The sequence below is a fragment of the Montipora capricornis genome, chromosome 3 (genome assembly GCF_036669925.1).
Source record: "Montipora capricornis isolate CH-2021 chromosome 3, ASM3666992v2, whole genome shotgun sequence".
In the NCBI taxonomy this organism is placed as follows: domain Eukaryota; kingdom Metazoa; phylum Cnidaria; class Anthozoa; order Scleractinia; family Acroporidae; genus Montipora; species Montipora capricornis.
Window position 1 is genome coordinate 19454326 of NC_090885.1, and position 17500 is coordinate 19471825.

General features: G+C 39.0%; 1 protein-coding gene across 4 annotated transcripts in view; it reads left to right on the top strand.

Moving 5' to 3' along the window:
• Positions 1-17500, top strand: part of LOC138040839 (neuronal acetylcholine receptor subunit alpha-10-like) — a 25070-nt gene that overhangs the window by 5570 nt on the left and 2000 nt on the right. For 3 of the 4 annotated variants that reach the window (XM_068886526.1, XM_068886524.1, XM_068886525.1), the window contains exons 4-8: positions 1189-1358; positions 2067-2111; positions 10096-10205; positions 10498-10797; positions 11639-12789. In XM_068886526.1, coding sequence (XP_068742627.1) covers positions 1189-1358; positions 2067-2111; positions 10096-10205; positions 10498-10797; positions 11639-12395 — 1382 coding nt within the window. In that variant the 3' untranslated portion in view covers positions 12396-12789. Of the gene's footprint in view, positions 1-1188; positions 1359-2066; positions 2112-10095; positions 10206-10497; positions 10798-11638; positions 12790-17500 lie in introns of those variants that run through there. The other variant, XM_068886527.1, reaches the window with a different exon arrangement.

The window sequence follows — 17500 nt, forward strand, 5'->3', positions numbered from 1 at the left end:
TAGCCCACTGGCCATCCCGCTTGGGTGAATTGCATGTAAAAGTGGGCTATGTTTTAACCCTCCTAGCCGGGTAACTCGGTCAGCCGGGACACCATCCCTCCATGTAAAAAGGCCGTAAAAATGTTGTTTCTATTACTATTACCTTTTACAACCTTCACGAAATGTCAATTTCTTTCCAATATTCTACTTTTTGATTCTAATCATCTCTCAAGTTGTTCTGAGTGGTCTCAATTCAACGTCTTGGCTCTTCGCTTCTAAAATTGCCATCGTTCCTGGCATTTGGCAATCTTAAGACTTTACTATGTTACTTTGAATAGCAGTTTCTTTGGCCCTAAAAATCCCCTTCAAGGAGTGGTCAACTGAGTTCATATTTACATATTAGAGAGATTTAGCGTCGGGTTAGGGTTAGGGAAAGGGCAAAAATCAAGCTAAAATTTGCGTTTGGCAAAAAATCAAAGAAAAGTGTTTGCGTTTGATCCTGCCTGTCAGCTGCAGATATCTAGCAACAGTAAAATTTACTTCTCAAAAAAAAAAAAAAGCGAAAAGTTAGAATTAGACAATTATCTTGCTTTTATGACGAGGTGTAGCCTGCACTTTGCCGTTTGCCTATTCACGCGAACCCGTTGCTAAATCTCTCTATTTACTCTTGAGGGAATAGGTTCGAGTCCATGTTGTCTTATACTCGTTTCGATAGTTTGTCTTCTTAGACCTAAAAGTCCCTGTGGGGAGTCATCCTGTAGGCCTGATTTGCGTGTAAAGTTCGAATCAAACAACTGGATCTGTTTTCTACGTTTCCGATCAAGGCTTCGTAAAATAAGGCAACAGGTTGTTTCTTAAAGTTATCAGGCTCCAAATGTTCGCAATTTGTCTTATGGACCAATGTTTGCCAGATTGAAACAAAGCTTCTCCTTATTCCCGCCAAGGAAACTCCTAATATTAGCAGTAAACAGTTAACTTTGATTGCCCAATCACATTACTGCATTTCAAATGACGTCAAAGCGAAACTTTCCAGAAGGTTTCATGTTGCAATTAAGGGTTCCATTGATCGTTGATTTGGTATAATTTTCCATAACCCTCAGCTGCAGTTGCTGAACAAGATGTTGGTGATAATGACGAGAAATTTTCCAGGGGAATGTGGTGGATTGTAATCAAACTTTCTTTCCGTTGATTATTTGATATAATTTCCAGACCCCTCAGCTGCAGTGGATGAAGAAGACGATGATGACGAAATGCGACTGGTCAAAGATCTGTTTAATGAAAACGACAACAGGAACGTAAAGACCGTACGCCCAACGAAGGAGAAAGATCTACCCGTGGAAGTAAAATTTGGAATTGCATATACACAAGTTGTTGATCTGGTAGGGTTTCTACGGCGGCTCGAGGCTCCGATCGGTATAATTGCAATAGAGTTTTTTTTGTTTTTGTGTTTTTTTTGGTGCTTTGCTTAAGTACAAGTAACGAGATAGATGTAATTTGGAAGCTTTAGTATCCCGGCGCAAAGCCAAATTGAATGAAATAAATGTATGTATTTGAAGTGCTTGTTATGTACGTTTTACGGAGACTGAAGTGATCTTCGCACTTGGCGCGACGATTTAAGCAATTGTCTCTTATGTACTTACTTATTACATGATTACTTTTTAGAGTTTTTAGAATTTTTTTTAATTTACCGATGTTTTGTAATGAAAGATTATTCCTGTTTAGGTTCAGTGCCCATCGTATTCAATTTAAAATACGTAAATCAAGTAGCGTTTTATATAACTGATCTACATATTGACTTGAATATAAAATCAGACACAAGTTCCTTTCTTCTCTGAAATTGCACTTTCAGTGTGTTATAGATAATTCTTTCGTTTAGTTGCGCTGCGTTATTATGGATTGGGACTGACGTCTCGCACAGAAAATCTGATGTTACTTTTGGCCTCCGTGTTGCTTGTCTGTATTTCTTAGTTCGTTCATCAAAGTCCACGATTCACACATTAAACTATTGTTAGGAAAACGCTCTGTCAGCGGATTCATATATAAAATAGAACTAAAAAACGAGTGACTCCATTCTATTTTTTTTTTAGATCGAAAAAGACCAAGTTCTTGTCAGCAATATTTGGGTCAGAATGGTGAGCAATTCTTGCGCTGTATTCACCTTAAATCGATTTCCTTTGAGGAACATCTTTGTAGCGGAGCTCCGCGCGCGCGCGGAGCACCATTGTTAAGAAAATATGGTATGCATGTGCGTTTGTCCACCCCTCCATGTATGCCAATGTGACCAGTATCATGCTAGTTTACAGCATACATCTTTGATATTGGACATCCATGTTTTGATCAATTGACACCTGTCAAAACAAAGAACCCGCTGACCAGTATCACGTGACCATATCGCGGGCTCAAGCTTAGAGCGCACCAAGGTCAGCTTTTTTAAAGTTGACCGCTGACCAGGTACTGTTTTTCGATTGGATCGCAGGCTCAATCCAGGTTAACTCACCTAAACATAGTTAACTGAATAGAGTGTAATGTGAAGTGCTAGATTTCTATCCCATATGAACCATGTGAGCGTTAGCCCTACGATACGATACGATACGATACTTTATTATTTATGCACGGTAAAATCATCAGCTAAGATTACAAACAATGCTAAAATCTAAATTACAAAAGGTAAAATTTTAAAATGATTACAATAAAATAAAACTAGTTCAAATATAAAATATTTAAAAATATTTAAAGTTCAAGCTATAAACTAAAAGCTGTTTTCCGTGAATGCCGTGCGTTAGACTTAAAGAATGTCATTAATCTTGCGTTTAAATACCCCCAGAGACTCTGTGTTCCTTATATCGCATGGTAGACTGTTCCATAATGTGGCGCCATTGTAGCTAAAGCTTTTTCGGTAATAATCAGTGCGCGGTAATGGAACATTGAGCTTATTTTCAGAGTCCCTGAGGACATAAGCAGAGTCACGCCACGTAAACTTTGAATACAGATACTCCGGAGCTAGCCCGTGCAGACATCTAAACACCATAGTGGCTTTATGAATTTCCTGCTGGCGTGCAAGATTTTTCCACCCTAAAAAATCGAGTAGCTCAGTTGCATCAGCATCATAGTTCGAGAATGTCAACACACGGGCTGCTCTATTCTGCAATTTCTGCAGTTTGTCTCGTAGCGTTTTCCCACAGTTACCCCAAACAATGTCACAGTAATCAAAGTGAGGTTTTACTAAAGCTTGGTAAATGAGATGTAAGGTTGATGCTGGAATCAGGTGCCTAATTCGCTTTAGGGCCCCGATACCAGAGGCGATCTTTTTAGTTAATTTTTCGATGTGACTATGCCAATCGAGTTTATCGTCTATTATCACACCAAGCGATTTTGTAGCTGTAACCTGGCTCACTTGAGTATTGGTCATTCTAATTGTTGGTGAAGCTGTGAGAGTATTCAGTCTCTGCCTCGACCCTATTAGCATGAATTCGGTTTTGGTCATGTTCAATGTGAGTTTGTTCGCTTGTAGCCAGTTGAAAACGTTTGCTAGGTCTTCATTTAGACAAAACTGAACATTCTCAAGATTGCTGCCCGCGTATGTAAGGTGCGTGTCGTCAGCGTACATTCTCGGTTTACAATTTGATAATCAATTCAGTTGGAAGATCGTTGATATATAATAAGAACAATAATGGACCGAGGATGGTCCCTTGAGGGACGCCGCATGTCAATGTGCAGCTATTGGATAGCGACCCGTTCACAGAGCATTTTTGTATGCGGTTTTCTAAGTCTGACTGAAACCATTTGAAAGATTTGCCATGTATACCATAATAGTTTAGTTTGGATAAAAGGATCTGATGATCAACAGTGTCAAAAGCTTTTTTCAAATCTAGAAAAATGACTCCATTGATTTTCCCGTTATCAATATTATATGCCCAAGAATCTGTCGCTTCCAACAAAGCTGTTACAGTTGAATGATTAGCACGAAACCCTGATTGATTTTGACATAGAATATCGTGCGCTTCCAAATAGGCATAAAGCTGTTCATAAACTATCTTTTCAAACACCTTTGCCACTATTGGAATCACCGATATTGGGCGGTAATTGTTAACATCACCGCGGTCACCCTGTTTATAAAGAGGGGTAACCCTTGCATATTTCCAGTCATCTGGAAACGTCCCTTGACTAATGGATTGATTGAAAATATCACATATCGGCATACAAATAAGGTCAGCACATTCCCTGACAAATCTAGCAGATATTTTGTCAAGGCCCGTTGCCTTTGACTTGTCTAGTTTATTTAAAAGTGAAAATACTTTGTTTGGATTGGTGGGTTGGAGCTTAAACCGTTTATCTGTAACAGTAAGATATCTTTGATAGCTACCATTATCACAATTTATCTCACTGGCAAGTTTAGGACCAATGTTAGCAAAGTGGTTATTGAATTCATTTGATAGCTCCAACGGATTAGTTGTCGTTAATCCGTTCACTTTTAGTGACGCCACTGACGTTTTCCCAGATTTCCGAGAAGTTAGCTCGTTTATAGTCTGCCAGGTCTTTCGGGAGTCGCTGGTGTGCTTATTAAAACTATTTTGGTAATAAACTTGCTTAGCTGAGCGTATTTGCTTATTGACTATATTTCTTTGATTGTGAATTAATGCCCAATCGTTAGGATCATTTGTCTTGCTAGCTTTGATTTTTAATATGTCTCTATTATGCATAAGGTCTTTCAATTCAGAGGTAATCCACGGAGAACTCCTTGAACGAACGCGCATCGTTTTCAGTGGGGCATGTTTGTCAGCGATAGCCAGAAATGTACTTTTCCATTGCTGCCACATCACGTTTGGGTTGGAAGACTCGTATACATTATCCCAACATTGAGATAGAATATCATAACGAAAATTTTGGCGATCGAAATTTCGGAAATTTCTATATGTAATAGAATTATGTCCATTAGACATCCCGTGCAGAGCAAGTTTTCTATACACATACACCATGCTATGATCACTTATCCCGATATGACAAACTCCCGAACAAGCAATCTTATCCGAGCAGTTGGTATAAATTAAATCAATTAGAGTTGATGAGGTGGGTGTTATCCTCGTCGGTTCAGAGATGAGCTGCTCGAGTCCGTAGACATCAGCTATTCTCCTTTATTTGGATGTGTCATTATCATATCGAGTAGTGATCATGTCACAGTTCATGTCTCCCAGTACAAAAAATTCTACATTTTCACTATCCAATTTCCCGATTAGGGATTCAAATGGAGAAAAAATGCCAATGGGAGAGTCAGGTGGTCTGTACCAAGTAACAATCACAAAAGATTTTGAATTTGGCTTATGGATTTCCAAGCAAAGATTTTCTAATGCATCCATATGTAGGTCATTTCGTACGGTAAAATTGATTGAATTTTTTACATAGAAGCATACCCCTCCGCCGCCTTTTGTAAGTCTATCGCGGCGAATTATTTCGTATCCCGGAATATGAACATCATGATCTCGAATACTCTCGTTCAGTTTCGTTTCATTTATGGAAACAATATCGATATCATTGTTTGCTAATAGGATTCTTAATTCGTCTATATGTGTAGTTAATTGATTAATATTGAGTTATGCCATTCTAAAACCGCGCAAAGGAGGCAATATCGAGACAGATTTTTCGGCCCTTTGGTTGCTTAATGCATCCCGCACGGCATTGACGGACAGCATATTATCTCATTCTAGGTGCGATTTAAAATTATTATAAAACTGCTCATTACCTTTAAAATTTAAGTGCAGTCCACCTTTGTTGAGTCCACTATGAGATATGTTCTCATGATGGATTAATTTCCATCCATTTTGATGGCAGAACTTCTTTAGATGCTTGTTGGCTGTTTTCACTGCCTGGTCAAGCTTATCTTTTCTGCATACAAGCTCCGAAAGCGTGACTATAGTATCGCAAGTGCCCTCAATCTGCCTCGCGAGATCCACAATCGATTCCGCAACAGCCTTTGGTTCCCTGGTTTTAAGATCATTAGTCCCAATGTGTAAAATCACTTCGTTGGGCGAAGATTCCAGATTAGGTTTGAGATAGTGATTCATGGCCTTTGTCGTAGCGCCCGAGAAAGGCTTGACTATAACCCTATAGCCAACTGCTTTTCCCAGGTCTTTTCCAGGTATTCTTGAGATCATCGAATCTCCTATGAGCAGGGTTGTGCGCTCTTTTGGTTGTTTTTCGGGTTCGGATTCTTTTCCTGTCAGGGTGTTATTAGGACCTCCTTTGTCTTTCGATTTCTTTCTTTTGTTCTTTGATTTCACAATGAAGCTTTGTTCTTTGTTGGCGCAAGGTGTTGATTCATCCATATTTTGGACAATGGTATGTTCGTTAAAGGTGTTATTCGTTGAACGGCATTGAGTAGCTGCTTCTCTGGATACGATTTGCAATGCAAAACTTAAAGAATCGCGTTCTTGGACTAACTTTTTATTTTCTTCCTTCAAAGATAGAATTATATCCCTAAGTCGAGAATTTTCGGATTTCAGGTCTTCCTCTTTAATAGGTTTCTCTTTTATAAGAGCCCATAAGTTCCGCACTTCAGATTTCAGACAGTCTAACTCCTCTTGTACTGATTTGGCGTTCTTGTTAAATGCCGGTGTAGAAGCTTCTTCTTCATTCACGAGAATAACCGAGTTGTCGTCGACCGGTAACTGGAGTAGCTTCTTCAGTTCAGCTTTCATAGCTGTTGCTTCCGGACCTTGAATTTGAAGGGTGCCGGTACTGTTGAATAAAACCAACGTGATTGTCTTCGACTTCAAAGAACTAGACCTTTCAGAGGGACTCGTGGTTGCAGAAACTTCCAAATTCAGGACTTTCGAACAAAATTCCTGAAGTTGTGTTAGGCTCCCTTTCCACTTAAATAGACTTTGTTTGTCGTCCCAATGTAAGTATTGGTTTAAGGGAGATGAGGAAGGTTCAGTGCCAACAAATTCGATGGAATTCGCGGAGCCCTCAGATACACGTCCGCACGCCATCACGTCCGCACGCCTACTGATGGAAATGGGCCCACACAAGGACAGAGAAAAACTCTGACCAGGGTGGGAATTGGAGGGTGGGAATTGAAGTGAGGCTTCATTTTTCGCGCGCTTTCTGTCGCTCGACGCGGCTACACGGCCATACTACATCACCTATAGTTCTTACACAGTCAACGCTTTTCGTGTTCAGGTGGAAAACGGTTTGGAAGATGTTTTCTTTCTGCACAGTTTCAATCCAGTTTGACATAATGCCTTTAGGATTAGTGAAATTAAAATAAAAGGTTTCGAATTGTCCACGTTTTGATGTTTCCGGTTGCTGCTTTAATAATTAAATCATTTCCTTTGCTTTCTTCTATAAAAAAATTCATTGCCTAACTAGTGAATTCCATAGTAAGTTTTACGCTAAAAACCGATATCACATGAATGACGAAGCGATGAGTACGATATCGGTTTTTCAAGTGAAATTTATTTTGGAATTCACCAGTTTGGCAATGAATTTTTCTTGATCCGCATGAGTTTTAAAAGAGACTGGGCCTACGGTTTAAAGTCCTTATCGGAGAAGACTTGAAAGTCTAAGCATTTGTGGATGTAATTACAAAGCAGCAATTTGTCCTCAGTTATTTAAAGACCCTGAGTGTTGGTCCGGCCGGAGTCAAACTCACGACCTCCCGCAGGGCAGCCTGATGCACGCTAAAATTAGAAGCCATAAAAAAAAAACAAAAAAAAACAACTTTGTCATTTCAAGGTCAAAGAAGAGTTTTGTTGATGTTTTTTATTCCACTTTATCTCTGAAAACGAGATCATTCACATTTTGAAGTATTTTATTGAAACACGCTAGCTTGGCTTGGAACAAGCAAGAATCGACAAAATACGGCAATGCAACCAAGAAAAGACGAACTTCAAACAAGATCCGCTCCAACACTTAAATAACGTTTAGGTGCTTTAAACAAACTTCTGAAAACACAAGCTAGTGAGATTTCCCCCTAATTTTACGAGAACTCATTGCGATTATACGTGTTTATAACATAAGGGCAAAATTTTCTTGTCACTGTCGCGGCAAAACCAAAACCAGTTGGGCAAACGGATTTCCTTATGTCCAGAAAGAGTACAGATAATTATTATTTAATTCCAGTTAACAATAAAAATTCGATTTTCATTCCTGAACAAAGGAAAAACCGATTCAACCACTTTTTGAAAATAACAAACGGTTTAGTGCCCAAGGAAAGAATTTGTGGAGTACCTTCTTCCACTAAGTATGAGCTATTACTGGTATTCTGTTGTGTCGTTGTCGTTTTCTTTCGCTCTCCTTTCGTTTCTGTTCTAGACATAGGTCTTCCATGCATCATGTAACCTTATCAGAGCTTCTATAGATATGCCAAAAATTGCAATACAGAGAAAAAAGCTGATCTAAACACTCAACTTTAAGTTTATATCACGCCGATGCTTGACTTGAATAACTGCGTAGTCACCAGTGTGGACCACAGATATCATGATATGTCAAACTGGATTGAAGCCAGCGAAAAATGGAGAAAGAAAACATCTTCCAAACCGTTTTCCACCTGAACACGAAAAGCGTTGACTGTGTAAGAAGTATAGTTGATGTAGTATGGCCGTGTAGCCGCATCGAGCCACAGAAAGCGCGCGAAAAATGAAGCCTGGCTTATGTTTAGGTGAGTTAACCTGGGTTGAGCCTGCAATTCAATCAAAAAACAGTACCTGATCAGCGGTCAAAAAACAGCTGGCCTCGGAGAGCTCTAGGCTTGAGCCCGCGATATGGTCGCGTGATACTAGTCAGCGGATACCTTGTCTAAACAGGTGTCAACTGACCAAAACATGGATGTCCAATATCAAAGATGTATGCTGTAAATTAGCATGATACTGGTCACATTGGCATACACGGAGTGGTGTACGTACGTACGAACGTACAGACGGTCGATGACTTCATGGCTATAAAACCAAGATTTCTCGTATCGATGGGTTACCAAGCTGGGTTACCATATTTTCTTAACAATGGTGCTCTGCGCGCACGCTCGCCTTCATTGCCAAACTGGTGAATTCCACAGTAAACTTCACTCGAAAAACCGATATCGTGCTCATCGCTTCGTGATTCATGCGATATCGGTTTTAGCGTAAACATTACCGTGGAATTCACGGTAAAAGCAAAGAAAATGATTTAATTATTAAAGCAGCAACCGGAAACATCAAAACGCGGACAATTCGAAACTTTTAATTTTCACTAACCCTACAGGCAGTAAGAATAAATAACCAGGGAGCTCCACATTTAGGCTTGGCTAAATCTATATATTATCCTTAAACAATTTGTTTCTTCTGATGAGTAAAAGTAAGTAAAGTAAAGGAATTAAGTATCAATATTTACCCTCGAATTGCAGAGTAGAGAGTATCTATTTTCTTCGAGCATTGAACAGAAAAACGTTCGGAAAAGATAGAAAAGTGCTGCTGATATTGTTGAGAGGCTACTAGAAACCACAAGGCATTTTCCAATAAGGAGAATCAAATGACGTGATTTATTAATACAAGAAAGAAGAAACAATTATTGGTTAAATCCTAGGGGAGAAATTAGTGGAACGATGTTTTTGATCCTACTTGCAGTAAGAACTGTGGAAGAGATTTTAGCCTTGATGCAACAAAAATCTAGCAAAACAGGAACTTAAAGAGACTATGTCGTCCAGCGCTCATGTGTGAGTTGCTTAGAAAGCTTTTAAAACGTTGACCCGACTTTTTCAAATTTTGTTAAAGGTTCGAGTAGCGTAATTCATATGTTTGAACCATGGTCATCTTCAGAACGTTTCATGAGTTCCAAAACAGTGGCAAGCGAAAGCTTCTCTCTGCGTAACGAGAACGTGTGATCGGTTCGATGGTAATAATGGCTGAAAATCAAAACATGTATGAAGATAACAAGCAGGTGGTTGTGGAGCAACTTAGAAAATTAATTTTAGTGCCAACCGGTCCCCATTGCGCATGTGCCCAGGTGACATAGTCCCTTCAATTCCCTCGTCTCCGATCTCTTAGTTTTCACTTGAAATCAGCTTTTTCAAAAGTCTCCTTGGCCTTGCTATTCCACCTAAATCCGATCTGATTGTGTTAACGTTTTCCTTTCAAATTCGAACAGAAATGGCACAACCATCTGCTAAGGTGGAATGAGTCCGAATATGGTGGAATTAAAACAATTAACATCAACCCAGGAAAAGTCTGGCTTCCGGACATTGTTCTGCATAACAAGTAAGGCGGTTATTATAAACTCACAGCCAATTTCTAAAACTCAGCAACAGTTTGCTGGCATTAAGTTAATTAACATATATGATCCAATTTTGCGACCTCTTATCAGTAGGGCAGGGCTGGAGCAGTGGTGAAGGCATTTTCTCCCCCCCCCCCCCCCCTTTACTCTGCTCCGAGTGGTTTTTCTCTAGGTACTCCAGTTTTTCCCTCTCATCAATCAAAAACCAATGTTTGATTTGATTTTTAAGTACAATGTCCTTATTATTTCTATTATTATTATTATAATCATTATCAGTGCAGAAGAGACACTTCCAAGTGGCACTCTCTACAATTTCAAAAACAGAGTCATTTTGACTTCGGATGGAGGTTGTACTTGGTACGCTCCAACAATCCTTCGCAGTGGATGTGAAATCGACATCACGTATTTCCCTTTTGATGACCAGAAGTGTGAGCTGAAATTCGGTTCCTGGACGTACAATGGCCTGGAGGTGAACGTGGTCCAGATGAGTGACAAGGCGGACCTCAAATTTTACATGGAGAGTTCTGAGTTTGAGCTGATCTCTGCAAAGGCCGAGAGAAATGTAGTCACATACAGGTAATGAAAGAACGAACGGATAAGCGTAGAAAATAGATGGGAATTCCTGGCAGTTTCCTGTGCTTGTGAATTAAGTTATTTGGAGATGTAAGTTGGCTAAGGTGATGATCACTTCGCAGGAAAAGTGTTAATTCTAGGGATAAAAATTTTGAGAAAGCAGATCTCTACTGGGGTTTGTGTGTTGTACTCCACCTATAAAGGTGGGTAAAGAAGGGGAACCAAAATTATTGCACTGATTCTCTTGTGATGAGTTAATTTTAGTTCTTTGAATAATGCTATATCCATCCCATCATCAAATCTCGTTTCGTTAGGTGTAGGGATAGGATTAGCGTTTCGTGGTAAACGGGGAGACGACTCAGTCACGTAGTCCATGATTGTATTGATTAGAAATTCTGACAGGACATGACCAAGAAAAGATAAATGAACCTACGTTCTGACTCAACACAAAACAAGGTAACTGACTACATCGTTGGCTAGAGACTACATGATTTGTTGTTATTTAGTTTTTTTCACCGGATTTTCCTTTGATTTCACTCCCCGCTTTTTCCAGAATTTTGGGCCACTTTCATAATGTTTTGAATCACTGCATCCTCGCATGCTGTTTGCCGTCTTGACACCATAAATTTTAAATTCGTTAATACCACCTGCACTCATTGCACTTGCAGTCTAGAAAAAGGGCACTTTGAAAGATTTGATAACGCATTTTGAAAGCACAAGGGGGAACTATCCGATTCATTTAACTATCACTGCATCACTTTGAACTGGATCCCTTCACAACACCTGCACCACTGCACAGGCCACCCCAACTGGCTGGTAATAGTGTGTGTTCTATTATATTTAGCTGTTGTCCAGAGCCGTATCCTGATGTTACATTTACTCTTCATCTACGGCGTAAGCCAGGCTTTTTCCTGTACAACATCATTATACCCTGCTTGGTGATAGCTTCACTGGCCATACTTACATTTGTTCTTCCACCGGAGATTGGGGAGCGAGTGACACTGGTAATCGAGTCGTTTCTCGCTTTATCGTTTGTCATCTTGATGGTCTCGGACAACGTTCCCGTAACTTCCGACAGCTCGCCTCTAATAACGAAGTTTCTGCTTATTTCCATGATTGAAATCGGAGGAGCACTAATCGCAAACTGTGTGTCACTGAATCTCTACCGAAAGTACGAGATGCCGCAATGGGTAAGAGTCGTTTTCCTCCACTACTTGGCTCGTTGCTTGTGCATAAACTCGGGACGACCAAGAGACAGCATTAAGGCCAAGCAACGCAAAGAACGAGCGCCAGATCCGTTTATAGACGTCACAAAACTTTCGGGCACAATGCCTCTTGGCTCGTCATCAGGACCCTCGCCGACTCATTTCAAAATTCCAAATCGAACTCATCAGGACAACGCCTCGAAGCTTGCCGAGGGATTGTCGGATTTAGTCAAAATTGAAATCAATCATGAACAAACCCAAGCAAACCGCTTCTTCTGGATCTTTGTGTCTCGCGTTGTGGACAGGTTATTCCTCTTGGCTTTTTCCATTGCATTTGTGGTGTCTGCTTGCGTTATTTTTGCTCAGGTTCCAGATCACTACAATTTACTTCTGTAATTAAGTGTAGTGAATATTGTAAAAGGGCCGTGGAAACCACAAATCGCCGATTGCTCTTCTTAGAAAGAGGCATAAATATGGTCATACAAACTGTTTGAAACCTTTGATTACCCCCTGGTACCAATGCCTTCACTGCCAGTATGGATGTAATGATGTCAATGGATAGCGTATATTGAAATGTTGAAAAAATTGCTATTTTTTTCAAAGCTACAACGACTTGACAATATGATAACAGAAATATCGGGAACTGCTTAATTCATTAAGAGGTGCCCACTCGCAAGAAAGAACAATATTAACGACGTTTATCAATTGTTTTGTAAATAGTCTTCCTTGGGAGTGTTTATTTCTCTAAAAGTAGAGTTGAAAGCTCGGAATAAATAACACTTTCTAAACCTCATTCCCGATTTACGTCATCCATGAGCTAAACGAATACCTACTGAAACGAAGTTAATTGCATTTGTTTTCAAACTAAATGTATCCTGAAAGATATATATGAAATACATCATGTATTGCACTGCGGGTATGAAATCAAATGAAACCATGTTGTCTCGCAGTGATGAGCGCAAATTTCTATTGCGTCGAGAAGCCTGAAAAATTTTCCGAATGAAACGACTTGACAGTCTACTTGGCAATCCAATTAACGCTTGGCTCGACTTCATTGTGATCATCACTAGTTATGCATTCATTTTAGTTTGAAACTGGGTTAAAATCACCCCCATAATGACTGGTTTGCCTGTATGTTAGTATCTTTTTCTACCACGCTTGAGACAGTTAATTTGATTGGACAGATTTGTTGCCAAAAGGTGTCTCTAGAAATGCACGTGAAGCAGGTATGCACACCCACGTCACGTGGTGTGCCGTTCTCTTCAGCTTCATCGTTTCTTGTTTGGTAATAAACTCAATTAAACGCTCATAGTTATGACAAGCCTAAACCTGACAACTCTTAAATTCTCTTAACGTATTTGATGCTTAGATGTAAAGAGACACTTTGTACGTTTGTGAAAATCGAGCGTCGATCTCATTAAGAGCGTTTCTTTACATACGTGATTTTTTTCAATTGAAATGCCAAGGGAAAGAATATTGTCATCTTTTAAAAATGAAGGGAGAAAGTTTAGAAAATGGAATTTTTTGGACAAAAAAATTCTGTTTTAGGGAGTTGTCCCAAGCCAACTTGTTCGGAGATGGATAATGGATATACCCGCGTTAAGTACGATGAAATTATGAAACCTTATTGGTTGTCGTAAAATGAACTCGGCTTTGCGCAAATTGTTGTTCTAACAACTCGGCCCTTTATACAAAAGAACATTCTATATTTTGGAACCTGGTCCGAAAAGTTTCCTTGAATAATTAATTTATGCTGAATCAGATATAAACCTATTGTAATAAGTTCAGTCAAGAGAGTATGAGGTAAGGGAGCGGATCTCCCATATTTGGTCTTACTCCTATGAAAATTACTTGAAATATAATAGTTTCGTGTCATACTGCGCGGTTATTATTGTAAAGCCGGCATCTTATTGGTCAGTTGGTGTGAAAGTAGATCGCTCGGTCATGGTATAAACAAGAGATAAAAATAACCTTCACAGCACGGGCGCGATCTAAAGATAGATTGCAAGTAATTATCGTCCGCTCTCTTACCACACATTCTCTTGGTTCAGTCTTTTTGGCACTGAAAAATTAATACCGGTATTTGATGTTTTTTGACCTGTAGAGTAGTAGAAAACGTTCTTTACAGCGTATCGTATATAGCTGTTTATTTTTTATGAATTCCAACGAGAGCATGTTTATTCCATGCAATATTGATTTATCTTCAAGCTTCCAATCATTGACGATTTCAGGATGACTGCACTATGATCTCTTCCGTCCTGTAAGATCTTAATTGGACAGAAACCTCTGAACTTCTCACACCACAAACGTTCGTCCGTTGATCAAGTTCTACGAAAATAAAACAACATAAAGTTACGCATTGTAAGTGGTAGGAGGACATGGCAAATCTGGGCCACACTCATGGTTCTTATAATTTGATGTTTTGACAATTTAAGGCGTCAGCTGGAATGTAGGCTTCGGTATTTTGTTGTAAACCACCCTTTCTCTGTGTCGTACTTGACTTAATTTTCTCCTCAATGCAGCGCGAGCAGGCGGAATTATGCGAATCCTGCAATCTGATTGGTTCTGGGAGCGGGTGGAATTTTTCTAACTTGACCGCCAACCTGAATAAGTTATTTACCAGATAAGGGTCGGTCCTTATAACGAAAAACTGTGACCGAGGTAACATATTTTTTTTTCTCAGGGTAAACCGAACATGATCCCAACTTGAATTACACGACTCATATAACATCGTTGGAATAATTAACAACCACCGTGAAACATTCATTTAGACTATTTTTAGTCCTGGTTTTATGAGAAATATTAATAATTGATGTCAATTGGTTGACCTCTATGAACTACATTTATCAAGTCCTCTCCTTCGCAGTTTTTCAAGTGCTCTCCCAAAATACCGTTTTCAGTTATCTCTCGCGGGTTATTTGTTTCCTAGCTGTAACAAATGCCAAAGTTGAAACTAATAAAAACAGTGCAAAAGTCGACTTCAAAACAATTTCAAAGACGTATTAATCTAAACACAAACTGTATTTGAATAAATAACAACACTGGAAAACCTGAAAGAACAGAAGGAGATTCATTGCCAAGTTACAATAAAGCAGGAAACCATGAAAGTTTTAGAAGAGCTAAATCCAGGACGTATTACTTGAAACCCAAACTGTATATGGACAAACTACTGTGCTAAAAACTCTCAGTAAGCAGAAACATTCATTATTTTCTAAGCCATAATTAGAGGGGCTTTCGAGCGCCTTTGCATATGCTACCCACGATATGTTTGTGTAAATAATTCACTCGTCTTGGCGTTTTTCGTCTTCTCAGTCAAACGCATACTCCAAACACTTTTCATGATCTCGTTTAGTTTCTTTTGGACCGAATGAATAATTAGAATTCAAGCAATGAATAATTAGCATGCAGACATATCAGTTTTCTTTTCATATGTTCGTCAATATAATTTAGTTTTTTTGAAGAAAATAAAGTAGTCCGTAATAAAGGAGGAAAATAATATTCCCTTCGATGGGCGTTCAGAGTGCTAAAGCAAGGCAACTGTCAAATATCCATTAAAAGAAACGTTTCCACCAATAAACACCAAAATATTTAAATGCGAACGGCGTGTAAAAGGAAACTTATTTCCCGGCACTTTAATTTTGTAGTTGCATAATTTATGTTTGTTGGGAACTGGCGGCTTCTTATCTTGTTATGTAATTTTTTCAGTTCTATTATTTAGGAAGACCAACCGAATTATTTTCGTAAAATTTATGTTCGGTGGTAGACAAGGAAAGTATTGACCTGAAAGTAGTAATAAAAATCACCACAAGCGCTGTATGGCGCTTTCCTTGACACTTTAAAAGCATGCAGCCATGATAATGTTTGCAATCGAAAACGAGTTGCTTCCGTTTAATTCTCTATTTGCTGATTTTTTCTTGTTTTTTTTTCAGTGTCATATGTTCGTTTGAGATAGCAATATACACACTATCACTTAACTCTTTTTTTGGGCTGTATTGTAACTCACGCTGAATTACCACACGGTACTGTCATGTGAGCCGCGGAAATGTTCAATTCTTCTTTCAATCAAAGATTTCGTCCTCTGACATTATTACAAAAGAACCTTTTTTTAAATTGAGCTAGCTAAATTGTCACTTTTTTACAGTTAAGTACACAGACACTAGCAAAATCAGAAAGAACTGATGACACTTACCGAAAGAACTTATCCCACAAACGCGCGCGTGGAACGAAGGGTGTCGGGACACAAACATGCAAGTCTGATATTTTGTCGGTAAAACTCAACGGTTTTCAAAGGACACGACATCACAAAAGCAACATGGAACCGCTACAGGTACGTTGACAGTGACAATTTGTATTTGTGACTTATTAACGAATGGTTGTAAAGTACTTAGTTATTTTCTTAAGGATTACGAAACGGCTCTGCTATTCATGCCAAAACTGAGAGCTTTCAGGACATCTCTATGGAACTGGAACTGTTCTAAATAGTAATGAGTTCATATGTCCTCATTTAGTATTGAAGGGATGGGTTTCTATGTCGCTTTGATCATCCATAGTTCTGATTGGCCAGAGTTAAGTTGATGTGACCGGATTAATAAAGTATGAATCATAACCACTGGGACTGAAAATAGGAACATTTCGAAGCCATTAGTTAAACAAGTTACACCGAGCTCTGCTTGACCCTGTATACGAGTTTCCAGAAAGTACTAAAAAGCATTCCTTTATTATTTATAATCGAAGGATTGATCATGTGTGAAAAACTATTGGATGAGGTTGAGCGCTGTCTCTTTGAATTACTCTATACAAAATTAATGTATGGGTGATCAGGCTTTAACTAAAGTCATAAACTACCTTTTTTCACTTATCACTTGTGATGCAATAAGAAACAGTCCGGGAAAAAGACGAAATTTGACGTGAATGGTACCCCTAACTGTTATTATAATACATTGGTGTCACCAGCTCGATTTTGATTGGCTATGAGCATGCAGCTAATTATTGCTTGCTGTGTTTCTCTTACGTCATACCTACGGACAATAGATTTTATATATGTAGAATTGACGTCATACTTACAGACAATAGTTTTATGCATGCAGAAGTGACGCCACCTAATACACTGACCAGCAGTTTGATCAGTTTTGTCATGGCGGAGCTGAGCTCAGGAATATGCATAATAAAACAATTATTAGATTCGTTTTTCGCATGATAGCGATAATTATCATGGCCTCAGTTTGTGTTATCCGCCTCATCCTTCGGCCTCGGCAGATAACACAAACTGTGGCCTTGATAAATATCGCTATCATGCTCAACCTCATCCAATAATTGTTAAATGATAGTAAGCCACTCTTTTGACTTTGAGCAGTGCAAATTACACGAATTTCTGCATAATTATGCTATTTTGGAGGTGTCTAAAAAAGTCATGCCTTAACAAAGTAAGAAGTTCTTGCATCGCCAGCCTAATTTTCCCTCAGGTTCAGCGGACCACTCCGTTTGGATATAATAAATTTTGG